At 40.5% G+C, this 17729-nt stretch overlaps 2 protein-coding genes across 2 annotated transcripts; one reads left to right on the top strand and one right to left on the bottom strand.

Moving 5' to 3' along the window:
• Positions 1-10131: 10131 nt before the first annotated feature.
• LOC106094900 (trichohyalin) lies at positions 10132-14427 on the bottom strand. The gene is made up of 3 exons (XM_013262137.2): positions 14342-14427; positions 11797-13179; positions 10132-11737 (listed from the first exon to the last, which is right to left on the bottom strand). Exons 2-3 carry the CDS (start codon positions 13164-13166, stop codon positions 10144-10146), a joined length of 2964 nt encoding a protein of 987 aa, XP_013117591.2. The 5' UTR covers positions 13167-13179; positions 14342-14427; the 3' UTR covers positions 10132-10143.
• A 768-nt stretch (positions 14428-15195) lies between these two features.
• On the top strand, positions 15196-16290 carry LOC106094901 (cytochrome c oxidase assembly protein COX11, mitochondrial). The gene is made up of 3 exons (XM_013262139.2): positions 15196-15616; positions 15685-16008; positions 16077-16290. Exons 1-3 carry the CDS (start codon positions 15371-15373, stop codon positions 16230-16232), a joined length of 726 nt encoding a protein of 241 aa, XP_013117593.2. The 5' UTR covers positions 15196-15370; the 3' UTR covers positions 16233-16290.
• Positions 16291-17729: the final 1439 nt, after the last annotated feature.

Raw genomic sequence — 17729 nt, 5'->3', positions numbered from 1 at the left:
TTGACTTCCTGAGCCCTTACAAGCCGCAATTTTTATCCGATTTGGCTGAAATTTTATGTTATACGTCTCAATAACTGTGCCAAATACGGTCCACAAATCGGTCTATAACCAGATTTAGCTCCCATATTTTAGCAGAATCCATGGTGGTGGGTTCCCAAGATTCGGCCCGGCCGAACTAAGCACGCTTTTACTTGTTTTGTGATTAGAAATATTATAAAAATTTCATATATTGGGTTGCCCAAAAAGTAATTGCGGATTTTTTAAAAGAAAGTAAATGCATTTTTAATAAAACTTAGAATGAACTTTAATCAAATATATTTTTTTTATACTTTTTTTCTAAAGCAAGCTAAAAGTAAGAGCTGATAACTGACAGAAGAAAGAATGCAATTACAGAGTCACAAGCTGTGAAAAAATTTGCCAACGCCGACTATATGAAAAATCCGCAATTACAATTGGGCAACCAATATAATCCCAACTAAGCCGAAATTTCAAATTTATAACATCTAATGAGGTTTATCTGTCATAGCATAAACTTAATAATTTAGAGTTACCAAATATAACTCAGCCAAAGAGTTGGTGGAAAATAATAAAAAAAAATTGCCCCAATTTTCCCTTTAACCGCAACCTGACACAATGTGTCCCTTTGTATTATCCACCTCCCGTTTTTAGTTTATTTTATGCTATTGTTTTATAGGCGCTAAAACGACCATGAATTTATTAAAAAAAAAAAAATATGGGTTTTCTTTTTCGGTATTCTACAACCTCGAAAAATGAACTACATTGGACAAATATTTGCATTTGGATGTCTGTCAACGATGGTTGCTTGGTTGGTTGTAGGTCGGTCTGTTGGTTTAGTTGAAAGTAGGGGGCGGCCAACCACAAAAAAAAAGAACAGAAGCGGCTGCCGCCCAAGTCATTTGTTTAAGTCTTAAATGTAAAGAACACTTTTTTCAATATTTACATTAAAAGTCTTTTTTCTCTTCGAACAACAGCAGCAGAAGGGCAAAAGAGTTCTAAGAAAATTAAAAAAACAAGAAAATTGTGGGGGGAAAGAACATACAAGCCGTAAGGGAAGCAGTGTAAAAGCCCAACAAAGGTGGCAGCAAAAAACTAATTTTGTCACATTTCTGAGAATTAATTACATTTTTAATTATTTATTTGAATTGGTATTTAAAGTTACACCGGGTGAAATCAACCTACCAACAGTAACCCTGTTTGTTTAGACGTTTTTCAGCGGCCACTTTTAAACCGAAGAAAAACAAACAGATTTTCCCACAAACCTTCAACAAACAAATGAAACGGAATAGGAAATGCCGAAATACTAATACACAACATGAAGGTAGAGAGAAAGGACGGCCGATGACCTCAATTGAAACAAACTGAATTTTAGTTGGAGAAAAGGAGTTTCAAAATAAAAAAAAAACAAGTAAAAGCGTGCTAAGTTCGGCCGGGCCGAATCTTATATACCCTCCACCATGGATCGCATTTGTCGACTTCTTTTCCCAGCATCTCTTCTTAGGCAAAAAAAAGGATATAAGAAAAGATTTGCTCTGCTATTAGAGCGATATCAAGATAGGGTCTGGTTTGGACCACAATTAAATTATATGTTGGAGACCTGTGTAAAATTTCAGCCAATTCGAATAAGAATTGCGCTCTTTGTGAGCTCAAAAAGTAAAATAGGGAGATCGATTTATATGGGAGCTGTATGGGGCTATGGACCGATTCAGACCATAATAAACTCGTATGTTAATGGTCATGAAAGAATCCTTCGTACAAAATTTCAGCCAAATCCGATAGGAATTGCGCCCTCTAGAAGATCAAGAAGTCAAGTCCCCAGATCTGTTTATATGACAGCTATATCAGGTTATGAACCGACTTGAACCATATTTGGTACAGTTGTTGGATATCATAACAAAATACTATGTGCCAAAATTCATTCAAATTGGATAAGAATTGCGCCCTCTAGAGGCTCAAGAAGTCAAGACCCAATATCGGTTTATATGACAGCTATAGAAGGTTATGGACCGATTTGAACCATACTTGGCACAGTTGTTGGATATCGTAACAAAACACGTCGTGCAAAATTTCATTCCAATCGGATAAGAATTGCGCACGCTAGAGGCTCAAGAAGTCAAGACCCCAGATCGGTTTATATGGCAGCTATATCAGGTTATGAACCGATTTGAACTATACTTGGCACAGTTGTTGGATATAATAACGAAACACGCCGTGCAAAATTTCATTCCAATCGGATAAGAATTGCGCACTCTAGAGGCTCAAGAAGTCAAGACCCAAGATCGGTTTATATGGCAGCTATATCAGGCTATGAACCGATTTGGATTACAATTGGCACAGTTGTTGTATATCATAACAAAACACGTCGTGCAAAATTTCATCCCAATCGGATAAGAAATGCGCACTCTAAAGGCTCAAGAAGTTAAGACCCAAGATCGGTTTATATGGCAGCTATATCAAAACATGGACCGATATGGCCCATTTACAATACCAACCGACCTACACTAATAAGAAGTATTTGTGCAAAATTTCAAGCGGCTAGCTTTACTCCTTCGGAAGTTAGCGTGCTTTCGACAGACAGACGGACGGACAGACGGACGGACGGACAGACGGACGGACATGGTTAGATCGACATAAAATGTCACGACGATCAAGAATATATATACTTTATGGGGTCTCAGACGAATATTTCGAGTAGTTACAAACAGAATGACGAAATTAGTATACCCCCCATCTTATGGTGGAGGGTATAAAAACACATTCAACACAGGCCACTATACCAAGGACGAAAAGAACTTCGTTTGAAACCTAATGCTTAATTTTAAAAACACCTTTCAGTTTCCCATAACATTGTCATATTCTATTCATCCTTCTAGCAAAGAGGGAGAGATGATTTTCCTTTCGTTTGGTCATCATTTACTCATTACTTTGGTGTTTCAATTGTTTTGTAATTATCCTGGCGTAAATAATCGATATCTCCCTTTCGTTTTTATCAAAAGCATTCGCCATTTCAACCCCCTTTGTTATAACTGGAATGTTTTTTTTTTTCAAATTCAGTTTTATTTGAAATTTTGTGGCTTATCAATCATTTTTCATAAGCATTTCCTTGGAAAAGTTTATTTTGCAGACTCCACAAACGAATTCAAGGGGTAATCCATAAATTTTATGCATATTCTCAAGCATGTGGAGGTAATACATCATCTCTTTTGATGGAATGTTTTACCAACATATGTTTGCCGGTGGGAAAGTATAAAGGAGGGGAAAGCAAACAACTGCGTTGGGGTGTTTAAAGTCACATTAAGTACATTAAGGGTTGATAAGAGCTATTCAAACAGGAATATTTTCACAAAGATTGATGGAAATGTTCGCTTGATTTTGACACAAAATCAAACATCAACAAAATAACACCAAGTTTCTAAGAGATTTTCCCCGAGGACAAAATTGCTAATTTTTATACCCTCCACCATAAGATGGGGGGGGGGGGTATACTAATTTCGTCATTCTGATTGTAACTACTCGAAATATTCGTCTGAGACCCCATAAAGTATATATATTCTTGATCGTCGTGAAATTTTATGTCGATCTAGCCATGTCCGTCCGTCCGTCCGTCCGTCCGTCTGTCGAAAGCACGCTAACTTCCGAAGGAGTAAAGCTAGCCGCTTGAAATTTTGCACAAATACTTCTTATTAGTGTAGGTCGGTTGGTATTGTAAATGGGCCATATCGGTTCATTTTTTGATATAGCTGCCATATAAACCGATCTTGGGTCTTGACTTCTTGAGCCTCTAGAGTGCGCAATTCTTATCCGATTGTAATGAAATTGTGCACGACGTGTTTTGTTATTATATCCAACAACTGTGCCAAGTATGGTTCAAATCGGTCCATAACCTTACATAGCTGCTATATACACCGATCTGGGGTTTTGACTTCTTGAGCCTCTAGAGTGCGCAATTCTTATCCGATTGTAATGAAATTGTGCACGACATGTTTTGTTATTATATCCAATAACTGTGCTAAGTATGGTTCAAATCGGTTTATAACCTGATATAGCTGCCATATAAACCGATCTTGGGTCTTGACTTCTTGAGCCTCTAGAGGGCGCAATTCTTATCCAATTTGAATGAATTTTGGCACGTAGTATTTTGTTATGATATCCAACAACTGTGCCAAATATGGTTCAAATCAGTTCATAACCTGATATAGCTGCCATATAAACCGATCTGGGATCTTGACTTCTTAAGCCTCTAGAGGCCGCAATTATTATCCGATTTGCCTGAAATTTTGTACGACGGATTCTCTCATGACCATTAACATACGTGTTTATTATTGTCTGAATCGGTCTAAAGCCCGATACAGCTCCCATATAAATCGATCTCTCTATTTTACTTCTTGAGCCCCTAAAGGGCGCAATTCTTATTCGAATTGGTTGACATTTTACACAGGTCTCCAACATAAATATAATTTAATTGTGGTCCAAACCGGACCATATCTTGATATCGCTCTAATAGCAGAGCAAATCTTTCTTATATCCTTTTTTTGCCTAAGAAGAGATGCCGGGAAAAGAACTCGACAAATGCGATCCATGGCTAATGGCAAAGGCCAAATTTCTAAAAAATTTTCTCTAAAGACAAAATTTTCTAAATAATCCCCCCCAAGACAAAACTTCTAAGAAAATTTCCCTCAGGCCATAATTTCTAAGGAAAAATTTTCTCTAAGGACAAAATTTCTAAGAAATTTTCTCTAAAGGCTAAAAATTTCCAAGAAATTTTCTCTTACTTTACTTTACATTAATTGGCTATGACAGAACATTTGTTTCGCCAGCCGAACGTAGAATAGCGTTCCAAGCGCCTCGATCTAATGCGCTCATTCTAAAATCTCTGGCACCAAGGTTCGAGGAGTCTCCCACCACATGATCTTTCCATCGGGCTTTTGGTCGTCCCGGTTTGCGTGTACCACCGTGTTTGCCTTCTAAAGACTTCTTTGCTGGAGCTTCTTCATCCATTCTGACAACATGACCTGTCCAACGCAGCCTTTGTATTTTGATACCTGTAACTATGATATCGTCTTCATACAGCTCGTGGTTCATACGACGCCTATATTCTCCGTTAACGCAAACTGGTCCATATATTTTACGAATAATCTTTCTTTCAAATACTCCAAGCACTGCCTCGTCTGCTATCACAAGTACCCATGCCTCAGAACCGTATAACAACACGGGTAGTATAAGTGTCTTGTATAGTGTAATCTTCGTCTGTCAAGAGGTGGCCTTGTTTCTAAACTGCTCACTTAATCCAAAGAAGCATCTGTTTGCCAGTATTATTCTTCGCTTTATCTCAAAACTTATGTCATTCGTTTTGGTTACGTCGGTGCCGAGGTAGATAAAGTTGCTGACTATCTCAAAGTTGTGGTTCACAACTTTCTCCATGTTCTTTATCTGCTCGGTTGTACAAGGCTTTTTGGGAGTGGAGACCATCCATTTCGTCTTATCTCCATTTACTGCCAGACCCATTTTCACTGACTCTCTTTCGATTCTTTCAAAGGCTGCAGTTACTACTTCCGGTGACCGACCTATGATATCGATATCGTCGGCATAGGCAAGTAGCATGTGTTCTCTTGTGATAAGTGTGCCATATCTATTCACATCTGTATCTCGTATAATCTTCTCCAGCTGGATATTAAAGAGATCACACGATAGACTGTCTCCTTGTCTGAAACCTCATTTGGTATTAAATGATTCCGAGAGAATCTTTCCTATTCTTACTGAGGAACGTATATCAGCAAGTGCCATCCACCAGTGTTATTAATTTTGCAGGGATACCAAACTCAGACACGGCTTGAAATACCTTTGAACGTATAGGGGTATCGAATGCGGCTTTGAAGTCAACAAAGAGATGGTAGGTGTAGATTTGTCCTTCTCGGGTCTTTTCCAGGATTTGGCGCAGTGTGAATATCTGGTCTAGGGTGGATCTACCAGGTCTAAAGCCGCATTGATAGGGCCCAATTATCTCATTGACTTTAGGTTTTAATCTTTCACAGAGTACGCTCGAGAGTAGCTTGTATGCGATGGGGAGGAGACTTATTCCCCTGTAGTTGGCACATTCCGTCTATCTCCTTTCATGTGTATGGAACATAGTATGCTGACGTTCCAATCGTCGGGTATGCGTTCTTCTAGCCAGATTGCGCAGACAAGCTGATGCATACGCCTTACCAGCGTGTCGCCTCCGGTATTAAATAGTTCAGCGGAGCTCAAACAAAATCGTGTTCTAGCACGATGCTGATATTATTTTAGGGTACGCCCCTAAACTCCCTTCAAACAATAAGGGGCTCAATAGTAGGTATTTGATAGTAGAAAACGAATTTGATATCCAATTTTGGGGCTTAGTGTTTGGAGGTCGTCTCACCCCATAAACTCCCACTAAACCACGACGTCTTTACCGAATATAGCAATATGTAGCTCAAATGTCCCGGCCGACATGGAATAATTATGAGCACCACACATGCTGGAAATTTGAGCTCCGACTTGTGTGGTGTCCATCGTTGTCACTGGAAGCTTAGCTCCGTTTTTATGCGGAGTAGCTGCAAATACGGCCGCGGGCAGCCACCGATTTTCGAGAGGAGAGTCACAATGAGGAGTCAGGTGGATCTGGCTCTTAATTAAATACTGAGTGCCAATAATACTCGAGATGACAAGGCGAGTTATTGGCATCTTCTACTAACCAATGGCCAACATCAGCGTCTGTTTCCAGGTTAGGGGAGGCTGGAGGCGAGCGTCGGATCTTGGAGAAAGCGGCTCGTGACAACGAGGGTAACATTTGCGATCCCACAAAACCCATGCGGTTGGGGCGCTGGACCAGTAACCCGTCCCCTGAAAACTATGAGAATCACAAAGAGAACCAAAGGAATAGGAAAAACGGACCCCCTAACGCTGACGACTCTAGGAGATGGGTGGAGAGATTTAAACGAAATTTTGTATGCCTTCTTTAAGTAATCTAAAGCCAAAAATTTGGTACCTAGGGGGATTTATTTATGGACCAATCACGGCAAAATGGGACTCAAATGAAAGGTATTTGAGAGTGGGAATCGAATCTGATATTTAAATATGGAGTCAAGTGTTTTGGGGGCTGCCCCACCTCCAAGAGACCCCTAAATCGGCCATATTTACCGACAATGGCAATATGGCTCTCAGGTATTTGGGAGTGGAGCCCAAAATTGATATCCACTTTCGGGACCAAGTTTCCTCCTCTTCGTCAAAACACCCCCAAACAGGACTTATTTACTGACCGTGGCAATATAAGACTCAAATAAAAGGTATTGGGGAGAAGAGCACGAAATTGATACCAACTTTCAGGAACAAGTTTCTTTGGGTCCACCGCTTCCCTATAACACCCCCCAAAGAGGACTTATTTACTGGCCATGGCAAAATGGGGTTCAAATAAAAGGAATTTGGGAGTAGAATACGATTCTGATATGTAAAAGAATGTAAAAGAAGGCGTAGCGAAGCGGACCCGGTTCGGCTAGTTTTCTATAAAAATAAAATGTTGACAGAATCTGTAAATATATGGTGATTTTTTAGCTATTATCTTTTTGGCAACACTGGTTTATACAACTCACGCACGTTTTGTGTCACTGTGTTCAGTTTGGTTTATGATTTAACTATGAATCGTCTTACAAACGTCATTTTTGGCTCAAAGGGTACGTAGCATTGCAAGGGCTACCAATGCATCCAGAATAAGTCACAGTTTGGTGCGGTTCATGAGTTGGTGGCATCATTGGACCGTACTTCTTCAAGGATGATGCGAATCGTAGGTTAGGTATATAGGTTGAAAAGAGGGTGCAGATATTAATCCGCCCCATGCCACTATTGACATACACCTTATCTAGTAATCGGCTTGTTGTGCGCTCTAAATACAAAAAAAGTAACTTGGAAAAAGAAAATCTATCTCCATGCCACTCCCCTAAGTTGATAAATGTCTGGTATAGTGTCCCCACCTAAGTGCCAGTATTTGTTAAACGCGAAAGCCGGGCAACGACAAAGGAAATGCTTCAACGTCTCATCATCTTTCCCGCATGCCCTACACATGCTATCGCTTCCCGCACCGTCTTTACATAAGTGAACTCGTAGTCCTATGTGCCCCGTCATGATACCAACAGCTATACTGACCTCTGTCTTAGTTCCTTCCGGTAATAGCCTCGTCTTCTCACGATCTGGATGCCCCCATAGGATTTTCGACGGCCGACTGTTTCGCTGTTCCACAATGTTGCATGCGCATTCGACGCACACTCCCTTAACTCCAACTGCGTCGACCCAAAGGCTTCGGGTTAACCAAGTTTATTGACGGTAGTCCTCTGGCCTTCACCACCAAATCGTCTGCCCTTTCATTCCCCCTTACTCCGTTATGGCCCAGCACCCATCCTCAGAGAAAGCGTCTCCTTCTTACACTGCAAGACTGTTCATGACCTTGCCGTCCTGCTTGTTATTGCCCTTGTGGCAATTTTACTGTCCGTAAAGGTGGACGTCGGGTGTGAACACCACTTCACGCATTCCGTGATCGCCCGGATCTCCGCCTGCAGAACCGTATTATGGTCAGGCAGTCTAAGACAGATCCCAGTCCCTGGGTTCTCAATGTAGACCCCAGGCCCACTCTGTCCTCCGGCTTTGATCCATCCGTGTAACATGATCTTCCAGATAGCAATACTAGGGTTTCATCAGTCCAAGACTGTACCTCGTACTCGACCTCAAGGTTCATCCGATCGGAAACCTCTTCCTTCCAGGCTTCCTATCGTCTGCGTAGCAGACTGATTAAAATCCCTCCTCAGTCAGCATCCGTAATAGGCCATTTCCAGCTATGCAGAAGGGCCGAAAGGGTCTTGCATATGAAATATGAATGGTAACGTAACTGTGAATGGTGGGCGCTACCGTGAGATGATATTCAACTTTTTTTTGCCCAAAATGCAAGAGCTTGACTTCCATGACATGCGGTTTCAACAAGACGGTGCCACAAGCCACACAGCACGCGTAACAATTGATTTATTGAGAGGCGAGTTCGCAGAACATTTTATTTCACGTTCGGGACCGGTCAACCCATCACCCTTTATAAAAATCAATTTGTGTTTGTTTTTTGGTTTTTTTGTTTGTCTGTCCCGTATAGACACAAAAAAGGCTAACCCGATTTTCTTTAAATTTCCACAGGTGGTGCATAATGATCCCGAGGTGAAAATAGAGTACTACGTTTCTTGATATCTGAAGTGGGGCGGACCTTCCTCCTTACCCTAATTTTCATAAACGCCAAATCTCGGAGATGGGTAGTTCGATTTAAGCGAAATATTATAGTAACGTAAAACCAAAAATTTGTTATCCTAATTTCGGACGGGGTACTGAGGGGGCCGCCCTCACCCCAAACTCCGTCAAATATATATATATATAGACCAATGACGAGAATATGGGACTTAAATGAAAGGTATTAAAGAGCTGAAAACGTATCTGATGTCCAATTGTGGGACCAGATGTTTGGGGTCCACCCAAAACAATCCTAAATCGGACATGTTTACCGACCATGGAGCTGATATGAAAGATATTTGGGAGAAGAGCACGAAATTGTTACTCATATTCCGCACCATGTTTCTGGGGGTCCACCCCTTCCCCAAAACACCCACCAAACAGGAATTATTAACTTACCATGGTAATATGGGGCTCATATAAAAGGTATTTTAGAGTAGAATAGCAATCTGATACCAAATTTTGGGACGAAGTTTTTGGGGCTGCTCCTCCCCAAAACACCCCGCAAAGAGAACAAATTTACTGACCATTGCAATTGAGGGCTCAAATGAAAGGTATTTGGGAGCAAAGCACGAATCCCATAACACCCCCAAAACATGACGTATTTGCTGACCATTGCTATGTGGGACTCAAATGAAAGGTAGGTTAAGAGTAGATCGCAAATCTGATATATACTTTCAGGGCCAAGTCACTGAAGAAAAATGTACAAAATTTTCTTAAATAAATAAAATTTTGACAAAATTCTTTATTTTTTAATCTTTAAAAAAATGTTTAATAAAATTATTATTAAGTTTCTTAAAAAAAATCTTTTTTGCATTTTACTCAATGCTAAAATAAAAATCATTTTTTTTTTTAAGTATAACGTTTTGTTGGGTTTGTATTTTTTCTTATATTGCTGCTTCCATCATTATTATCATTGTCTTCATCATGGTGGTTTTCCCCCACATTATTGGTTTGCACCATTTTCTTGTGATCATCATCGAGTAGCAACATTTCCCAACCTAATACATTTGGTGTAGAGCAGGAAGTCATCTTTCTCAAAGAATCAGCTATATTGGCATCTAAAAAACGTTCCACCGCATTAGCTTGGCCCATAAAATCCATGTTTAGCTCTTGTCTTCGTGTGGGATTTCCCAATTGAAATTCCCTGCCCAAAGGACTTTCATAGGCGGCCATATTAGTAGTTAGGTTATCGGTTATTTCCTTATTTTTCTGAGACAATTGACATAGAGAACATTTGGTTTGTTGGGAGAGTTTTGACTTTAGGGCATGCAAGGCTATGCGATCTTGGGCCAATAATAGACGTTCTTGGGATAAGTTGGATTCCTTTTCGGCAATTTCTTGAGTTCTTTGTTGCAGCATTTGTATTTTATTGTGATAGAATTGTTCGGCAAGTTTGGCTTTTTGTTGGGCCTCTTGCGACACCCTTTCGCCCATGCGATATGACATGAGTTCCTGTTGCAATTCTTCCTCTTTTACATTAAGGGCATGTTCTTTGTCAGCTAAATCACGTTTTTGTTGCTCAATTTGCCGCTGTAATTTGTAATAACGTTCCCGTTCGGCATCAGCCTTGCGAGCAGCATCTTGCGCCACCTGCATGGCAGCTTCGACCTCCATGCGTTCCTTTTGGGTATCGGTATTGGCATACAGACGTTTTTCCAAATCAAATTTAGATTTTTCAACATGCAGTTGGGCACGTTCATCTTGTATTTGAGATTGTAAACGCTGGGTCTCCAAAAGTTGCAGTTCTTTTAATTCCTTAATGCGCTCCTCATCTCTCAGCATTTGTTCTCTAAAGAATTCTCGCTCTTTGGCAAAGGCAGTCTTTTCGGCATCAAGACTAGCTAGTTTTTGGCGAAGTTGCCAATTTTCCTCTGCGGTGTCTTTGGACATTTTCGACATTTGCAGTTCCAAAGTGCTAACCAAGTCCAAGAGTCGCTGTTTTTCGCTTTGATTTGATTCTTCATTGATCTTGAGGCGTCTTTCAGCATCCTCTAGATGTTTCTCGCGCAATTCCAACTTTTTCTCCTTCTCCAATTGAAGATTGTCTATCTTGGCTTGCATATTTTCCTTTAGCTCTGTTAGACCACCAGTCAGATCTGTCAAGTTGGAAGAGGCCACCCTAAGGCATTCCAAATAGGAACCATTTTCTTGCACAGCAGCAAACTCCAGCATTTTCGCTTGCCTTATGTTATCAAGCATACGTCGGTGCTCCTCTTTAAGCAGTTCCAAATCCTCCTCCTGATTCTTTTTTAGTTTTCTCATTTCGTCCTCATGATCCTGTTTGAGATTTGAAAATTCCTCGCTATAAGAGCTTTTTAGATTGGCCTTCTCTTGTTCTGATAATTCGATTTTCTTTTGAAAATGTGCCTGAAGGTCTTCAATCTCAGTATTTAAACGTTTTTCCAGATTGGCCAAATGTTGTTCGAGGACTTCAATTTGTTTTCTAAAATTAAAAAAAAAAATAGCACAAGGATTTTCAGATTTTGGAGTCTATATACTCACTTGTAGGTCTTCTCCAATAACTCTATTTCCCTTTCGTAGTTGTTCCTGGTATTGGCCACCATCTCCTCCAAGCGCAAATTTTCCAACTCCAAACGTTTATTATCCGCCTCAATTTGTATGAGCTGCAGCTCGGTTTGTTTTTCCTTTTGCTTTTTACTAAGCACCTGATCCTCTGTAAACTTCTCTGAGTTAAGGTTTTCTCTTTGATACAAAGATTCCTCAGTTGCTTCGAACTCTGGCATCTTGTTTTCCAGGGCAGGCGGTTGAGACATTAGCAGATGCAAATGTGTATTGATACGATTTTGCTGTTGTCTTATTAGCTCCTCCAATTGCTGGTGACGTTGCATTTGCTGTTGCAGTAAAGCCTGGAATTGTTTCTCTTGATGCTGCAGCAAAGTATCCTGCTTATGCTGCATTTCCATCAACACCTTCTCCTGCTGTTTCATTTGCGAGGCCATTATCAGTTGCTGCTCTTGATATTTTAAAGCGGTAAAACTATGTTTGGTCTCCAAATTCATATTTTTCATCAGCATAATATTATGGGCAGTGGAATCAAGTATCATATGCTCAGAAGTTTCTTGAAATTTTTCAGTTGCACCTTGCCTATCGGTATTCAAAAGCTCATCTCCAGATTCCTCATAGTGTTCATTGACTTCGGGTATGCGCAATATCTCTGCCGTTTCCTTAATAGTCTTAGAGGGTTTAGGAGATTCCGGCCGGACATCCATCTTGGGTACCTCAACAACTTGTGGGGTGGATTCGGGCTCCGCTTCAACTGTTAATCCCAGCCAATCAGCAGTGGTGCCTTTCTTTTTAACATTGGGTGTTGATATGCCCGAAGAAACTGCTGCTGTGGTTGCTTCTTTGCCATCTTTTCCAAACAGTCCCAAGGGATCTATATTTTGTACATTCGACATATTTGAGCTTCTGCGTCCTTGTGCTGTCTTAGGCCTTGTTTGGGTTTGCATAATATTCGAAGTATCTGTTGTGGTGTCTGTAGATTGTCTTGATATAGCCGCTGGTTTTGTTGATGGACCTGCAGTCTGTGGTCTTTTGCTTTCCAATGGGGTGAGCAAATCATCAAAAAGATTTTGCGATTTACTGAGACCTTTCTTGGGCTTTTTGGGATCAAAACCCAGATCATCATCATCATCATCCTCATGCTGCTTTGCTAACAGAGATTTGGTGCCCACACCTTTTCCTGTAGATTTGCGTGATGTTGCATTTTTGCCACCTTCCTTGGGATCATCCAGGCCAAACAAATCTTCCATGGGATCAGAAAATTTTGTTGATTTCGCTGAGGCTTTTTTGTTTTTCTTGGCAGCATTGAAGAAACTATCAAATTCATCGCCATTGTCACTCAAATCCATGATGCCCAAAGAACTGATATTTTCATAGATTGAAAAACAAAAATAACAATATTGGTATTTTCTTAAATTTCAGGGAGACTTATATGTATGCTGAAAGTCAAAAAGTTTTAATCCATAGTTTCTGGCCTCAAACTAAAATTTATAGTCTTTCTGGGCTAACGGACCAATACCTTATTTACAGAAAAATATCTGAGGTGTTCGGAATACACACTTTGTTATATTTCAACTCAGAGAGCCCCATTAAATCTACAGTTCCATCTATTCTACAATATCATATCCACCCACCATCCGGATAATGTACTCTGGTACTTAACCGTCTTAGGCCCAGAACGATGCATATGACTCTTCTCATTTTAAATGTACTTAGAAATCCCACAGAATGAGAAGTCCCCCTAAAATCTGTGTCTTCTTCTGACCAACGCAGGACATTGTCTGCAGTAATCTGACGCAAACCTAAATGCCAGTTATCTGTTGTCTTCAGAGTACCCATTCTATGATACCTCTGCAACAAATCTGCCGCCACCACTACCGCCAAGACAAACACGACCAAAAGGAAATGCCTCCGCTGAAGCAATGAGAAAAAAGAACTTAAGGTTCTTTACTATGTGACAGCTGGAGAAGTTTTAATAGTGGGTCTGAGCTATGTTGCAGTTCCCTTGGCTTTACTCTTATCTCAATGACAGATTAATATTATCATCTGTGCCTTCTTCTGACCAACGCAGGACATTGTCTTTATGTTACCTCCGCCCAGAGGGCTCCGGCGACCCTGAAGTCCGACCTATCCTTTCATGTTTTATCCATCCATCATCCAGACAGTCTGGGCCTTAGCCATCCCAGACCCAGGACCAAACCTATGATATTTGGCAATTTGCATGTACTCAGCCATCAATACCAGAGAATGAGAAACCCTCCTGGAATCGTTGTTTGGCCAGTGGTGGATATTATCCGCAGTAACCTGTCGTAAGCCTTGATGTCAGCTGTTGTTGTTGTTGTAGGAGTGTGTTGTACACTGATGAAGGATCTCAACGGGTCAATCCATTCAATATTTATAATGTAAAACTCTGCATTTTTATCTGTCCCATGTCCTGTATGTATCATTGACACACCATTCAGATGACCCCATGGCATTAACCATCTCATATCCAGGATCTAACCTAAGATCTTTTACAATTTACCTGCACTTAGCAATCGACGAGAATGAAAAATTCCCCTGCAATCTGTATCTTCGTTTGACTGGTGCAGCTGAATATAAATTCAGCAAATTGCCCTATACTTGAGTGCCAGTCAGTTGATGTCGCCAGAAAACCCTTGCAGTACGACCTATTATGCCATGTACTATATGTATCATTGACCTTATTGGCCTTAGGTAAAAATTTTGTTGTGGTAGCCACATTGTCATGTGGAGGTGGTGAACATGGTAGCCATTGGTTATTTAAAGGCACCAATAACTCGCCTTGTCATATTGAGCATCATAGGCACTCAGTATTTGTGCAAGAGCCGGTGCCGCCCGGCCTCTCACTGAGACTCTCCGCTCGATATCGCTGATTGTTCGCGACTACCGTTGCAGCTACTCCGTATGGAACATTCACCTACCCGCAACCTGTGGACGTGCCCGGTAGCTCGCTGCTAAGTTTATCGTGACAGCAATGAACATCACACAGATTGGACCTCAATGTTCCAGCCAATGTGGTGCTCACAGCTATCCCGTGCCGGGGGTAGAGATTTTTCCCTCAACTTGTTTAACTTTGAAATGCACAGCCTACTTTTCTACGTTTCTAATGATGGCAACACAATAAATAAATTGACAATAATTTGCGTAATTCATACTTAAGTGTCACCACATTTATAGTAAATTCTCAGCTTTTCTTGTAAAGAATCATTTAGTCTACTTTCAGTCTCCAAACTTGTTTATTTTATAACATTAAATACTATTTATTAAAACTGTACACAAAGTTTTTCTTTTATTCTACGAAAATTGAATAATAATAAATTATTTTGCAACCGTTGCCTGGCAACCCTCTTTAATACTATAGTTTGAAAACCACTAGCCAAGGCAAGCCGCAAATCATCTGTTCTTCTAACCTCAACTACGAAAACAATAAACAGCTGAAAGCAGAAAAAAAAACAACTACGAGAAGTTATAAAACTTATAGAAATAGTTAAAATAAATGAAAACTAGTCAATAATAAACATAGCACACTAAAATGTTAAGATTTATTAGACAGTTAAGTACGAAATGTGTAAGCACTTCCTCAAAAGCCACACAAAAAAGGTGTTTTGCAACAAATCTGCCGCCACCGCCAAGACCAACACCACCAAAAGGAAATGCCTCCGCTGAAGCAATGAGAAAAAAGAACTTAAGGTCCACTCTTTACTATGTGACAGCTGGAGGAGTTTTAATAGTGGGTCTGAGCTATGCTGCAGTTCCCTTGTATCGCATGTTTTGCCAAGTAAGTTGGCTTTACTTTTATCTCAGTCACAGATTAATGTTATCAATTTTTTTTTCAATAACACTAAGGCCTACAGTTATGGTGGCACCACCAGTCAAGGTCATGATGCCGAAAAAGTGGAGACCATGGAAAAGGTTAAAGATCGCATTATAAAAGTCCGTTTCAATGCTGATGTGGCCTCTTCAATGCGTTGGAATTTCCGACCTCAACAGTATGAGATAAAAGTGGCTCCTGGTGAAACAGCTTTAGCTTTTTATACAGCGAAAAATCCCACAGATCATCCGGTAATAGGTATAAGTACCTATAATGTAGTGCCCTTTGAGGCAGGAGCATATTTTAATAAGATACAGTGCTTTTGTTTTGAGGAACAACAGCTGAACCCCCACGAGGAGGTAAATAAATCATACAGATGCTTTCCTTTTACATATCCGATTTTAATTTATTTTTCTTTTTAATGTAGGTTGATATGCCGGTCTTCTTTTACATTGACCCAGAATATGTTAAAGATCCTAAATTGGAAAATGTCGACAGCATAACATTATCTTATACATTTTTTGAAGCACGAGAAGGTCTGCAACTTAATTTCCCTGCCTATGTCAAACCTCATGCGGCGTGAATTTCATTATTGTTACTATTGATTATTAGCAAATAAATAATGGACAAAATTTTTTTAACATGCATTTACCGGTAAAGGCACAGCAGGTCCAATGTGGCTACAAGTACTTGAAAATGAAGAGTGTTTACGTTTAAGAAGACGTTTAAAAAGGCTTTAATGTTAATTGAGTTTATGTCAATTCTAATAAACTTGTCCCATGAACCCATACAAGGTGATCCCGCTACCAAGGGCATTCCCTTAAAGTGTTAAGCTCAACTATAAGAGACATGCTGTTTTTGCTGCGCCCGAAAGGCAGCACCTTCTTGTAGAGAAGTTTTACTTAGGTAAATACCTGACAAATGTCGCCTGCATGAATGAGGAGTAAACACTACTAAAATTTTTTCAGTAGTTCTCGTCAACATTCGAATGCAGGCGTTATGCCCTGCATAACACCAATCACCCATTTACATGCCCGGCAAAACGAACTTATCTAACAGCAGAGTCACTTTGGACCGCTTCAATTGAAGGGATCAGATGGATTTTCGGAGCTGGATCTGGGGACCATAGCCGAGTTAGAATAATGCCGTTGACGTTTGAACTCGATTACAACTTATCAATAAGAAACCCTTCATTGCAAATGAGTCGGCAAGAATCATTTGTGTATAAACTTTGGAGGCCACCGTAGCATAGCGGTTAGCATGTCCACCTATGATGCTGAAAGCCTGGGTTCGAATTCTGGTGACAACATCAGAAAAAAAATTTCAGTGGTGGTTTTCTCCTCCTAATGATGGCGACATTTGTGAGGTACTATGCCATGTAAAAACTTCTTTCCAAAGAAGTGTCGCACTGCGGAATGCCTTTCGGAATCGGCTATAAAAAGGAGGCCCTTATCATTGGACTTAAACTTGAATCGGACAGCACTCATTAATATGTGAGAAGTTTGTTCATTAATTGAATGTTCATGGGCAGATTTGCATAACCTCAGGAGTATCCAGTGTGGAGAGGGCTTTGTCCTCTCTTTTGTGGCTCTCGATCATGAATAGGATCTTGACACCATTTCAGGATGTGACTGTGAGGGTGCTTAAGCGGATGACTACACCATTAGGGGCCTCGTTTAGTTTCCACAACTTGCAAACTGTCTCGTAAATGAATGAACCTGTAATGTTCACCTGAAAGAGAACGTGTGTTCGTCCTTTTTCCGTCATGGGAGAGGCACATCCCGGGGTAGTACCTCCTCCGCAAGCTTCTGGTCCGTGATTTAAAGCAATTGGGGTGCAGACAAAGAAATCTTATTGACCACGTACAAAGCTATTGGCCGCTCTGTTATGCAGCGCCAGTGTGGTCTCGCCAGCTCTGTGACCAGCAGTGGAATAATATTCAGATTTGCGACGACTGCGAACTGCGACAGGCTGTCTCCTTAGTTCTTAGGAGGAGTAATAAACCAGTAGACAAAGACATCTTGTTGACCACGTACATAGCAATTGGCCGATGTGTGGTAAGTTATGCAGCGCCAGTGTG

The sequence above is a fragment of the Stomoxys calcitrans genome, chromosome 1 (assembly GCF_963082655.1).
Source record: "Stomoxys calcitrans chromosome 1, idStoCalc2.1, whole genome shotgun sequence".
Taxonomy (NCBI): Eukaryota; Metazoa; Arthropoda; class Insecta; order Diptera; family Muscidae; genus Stomoxys; species Stomoxys calcitrans.
The sequence above is the reverse complement of the archived record's forward strand: the minus strand, read 5'-3'. Positions and strand labels throughout refer to the sequence as shown.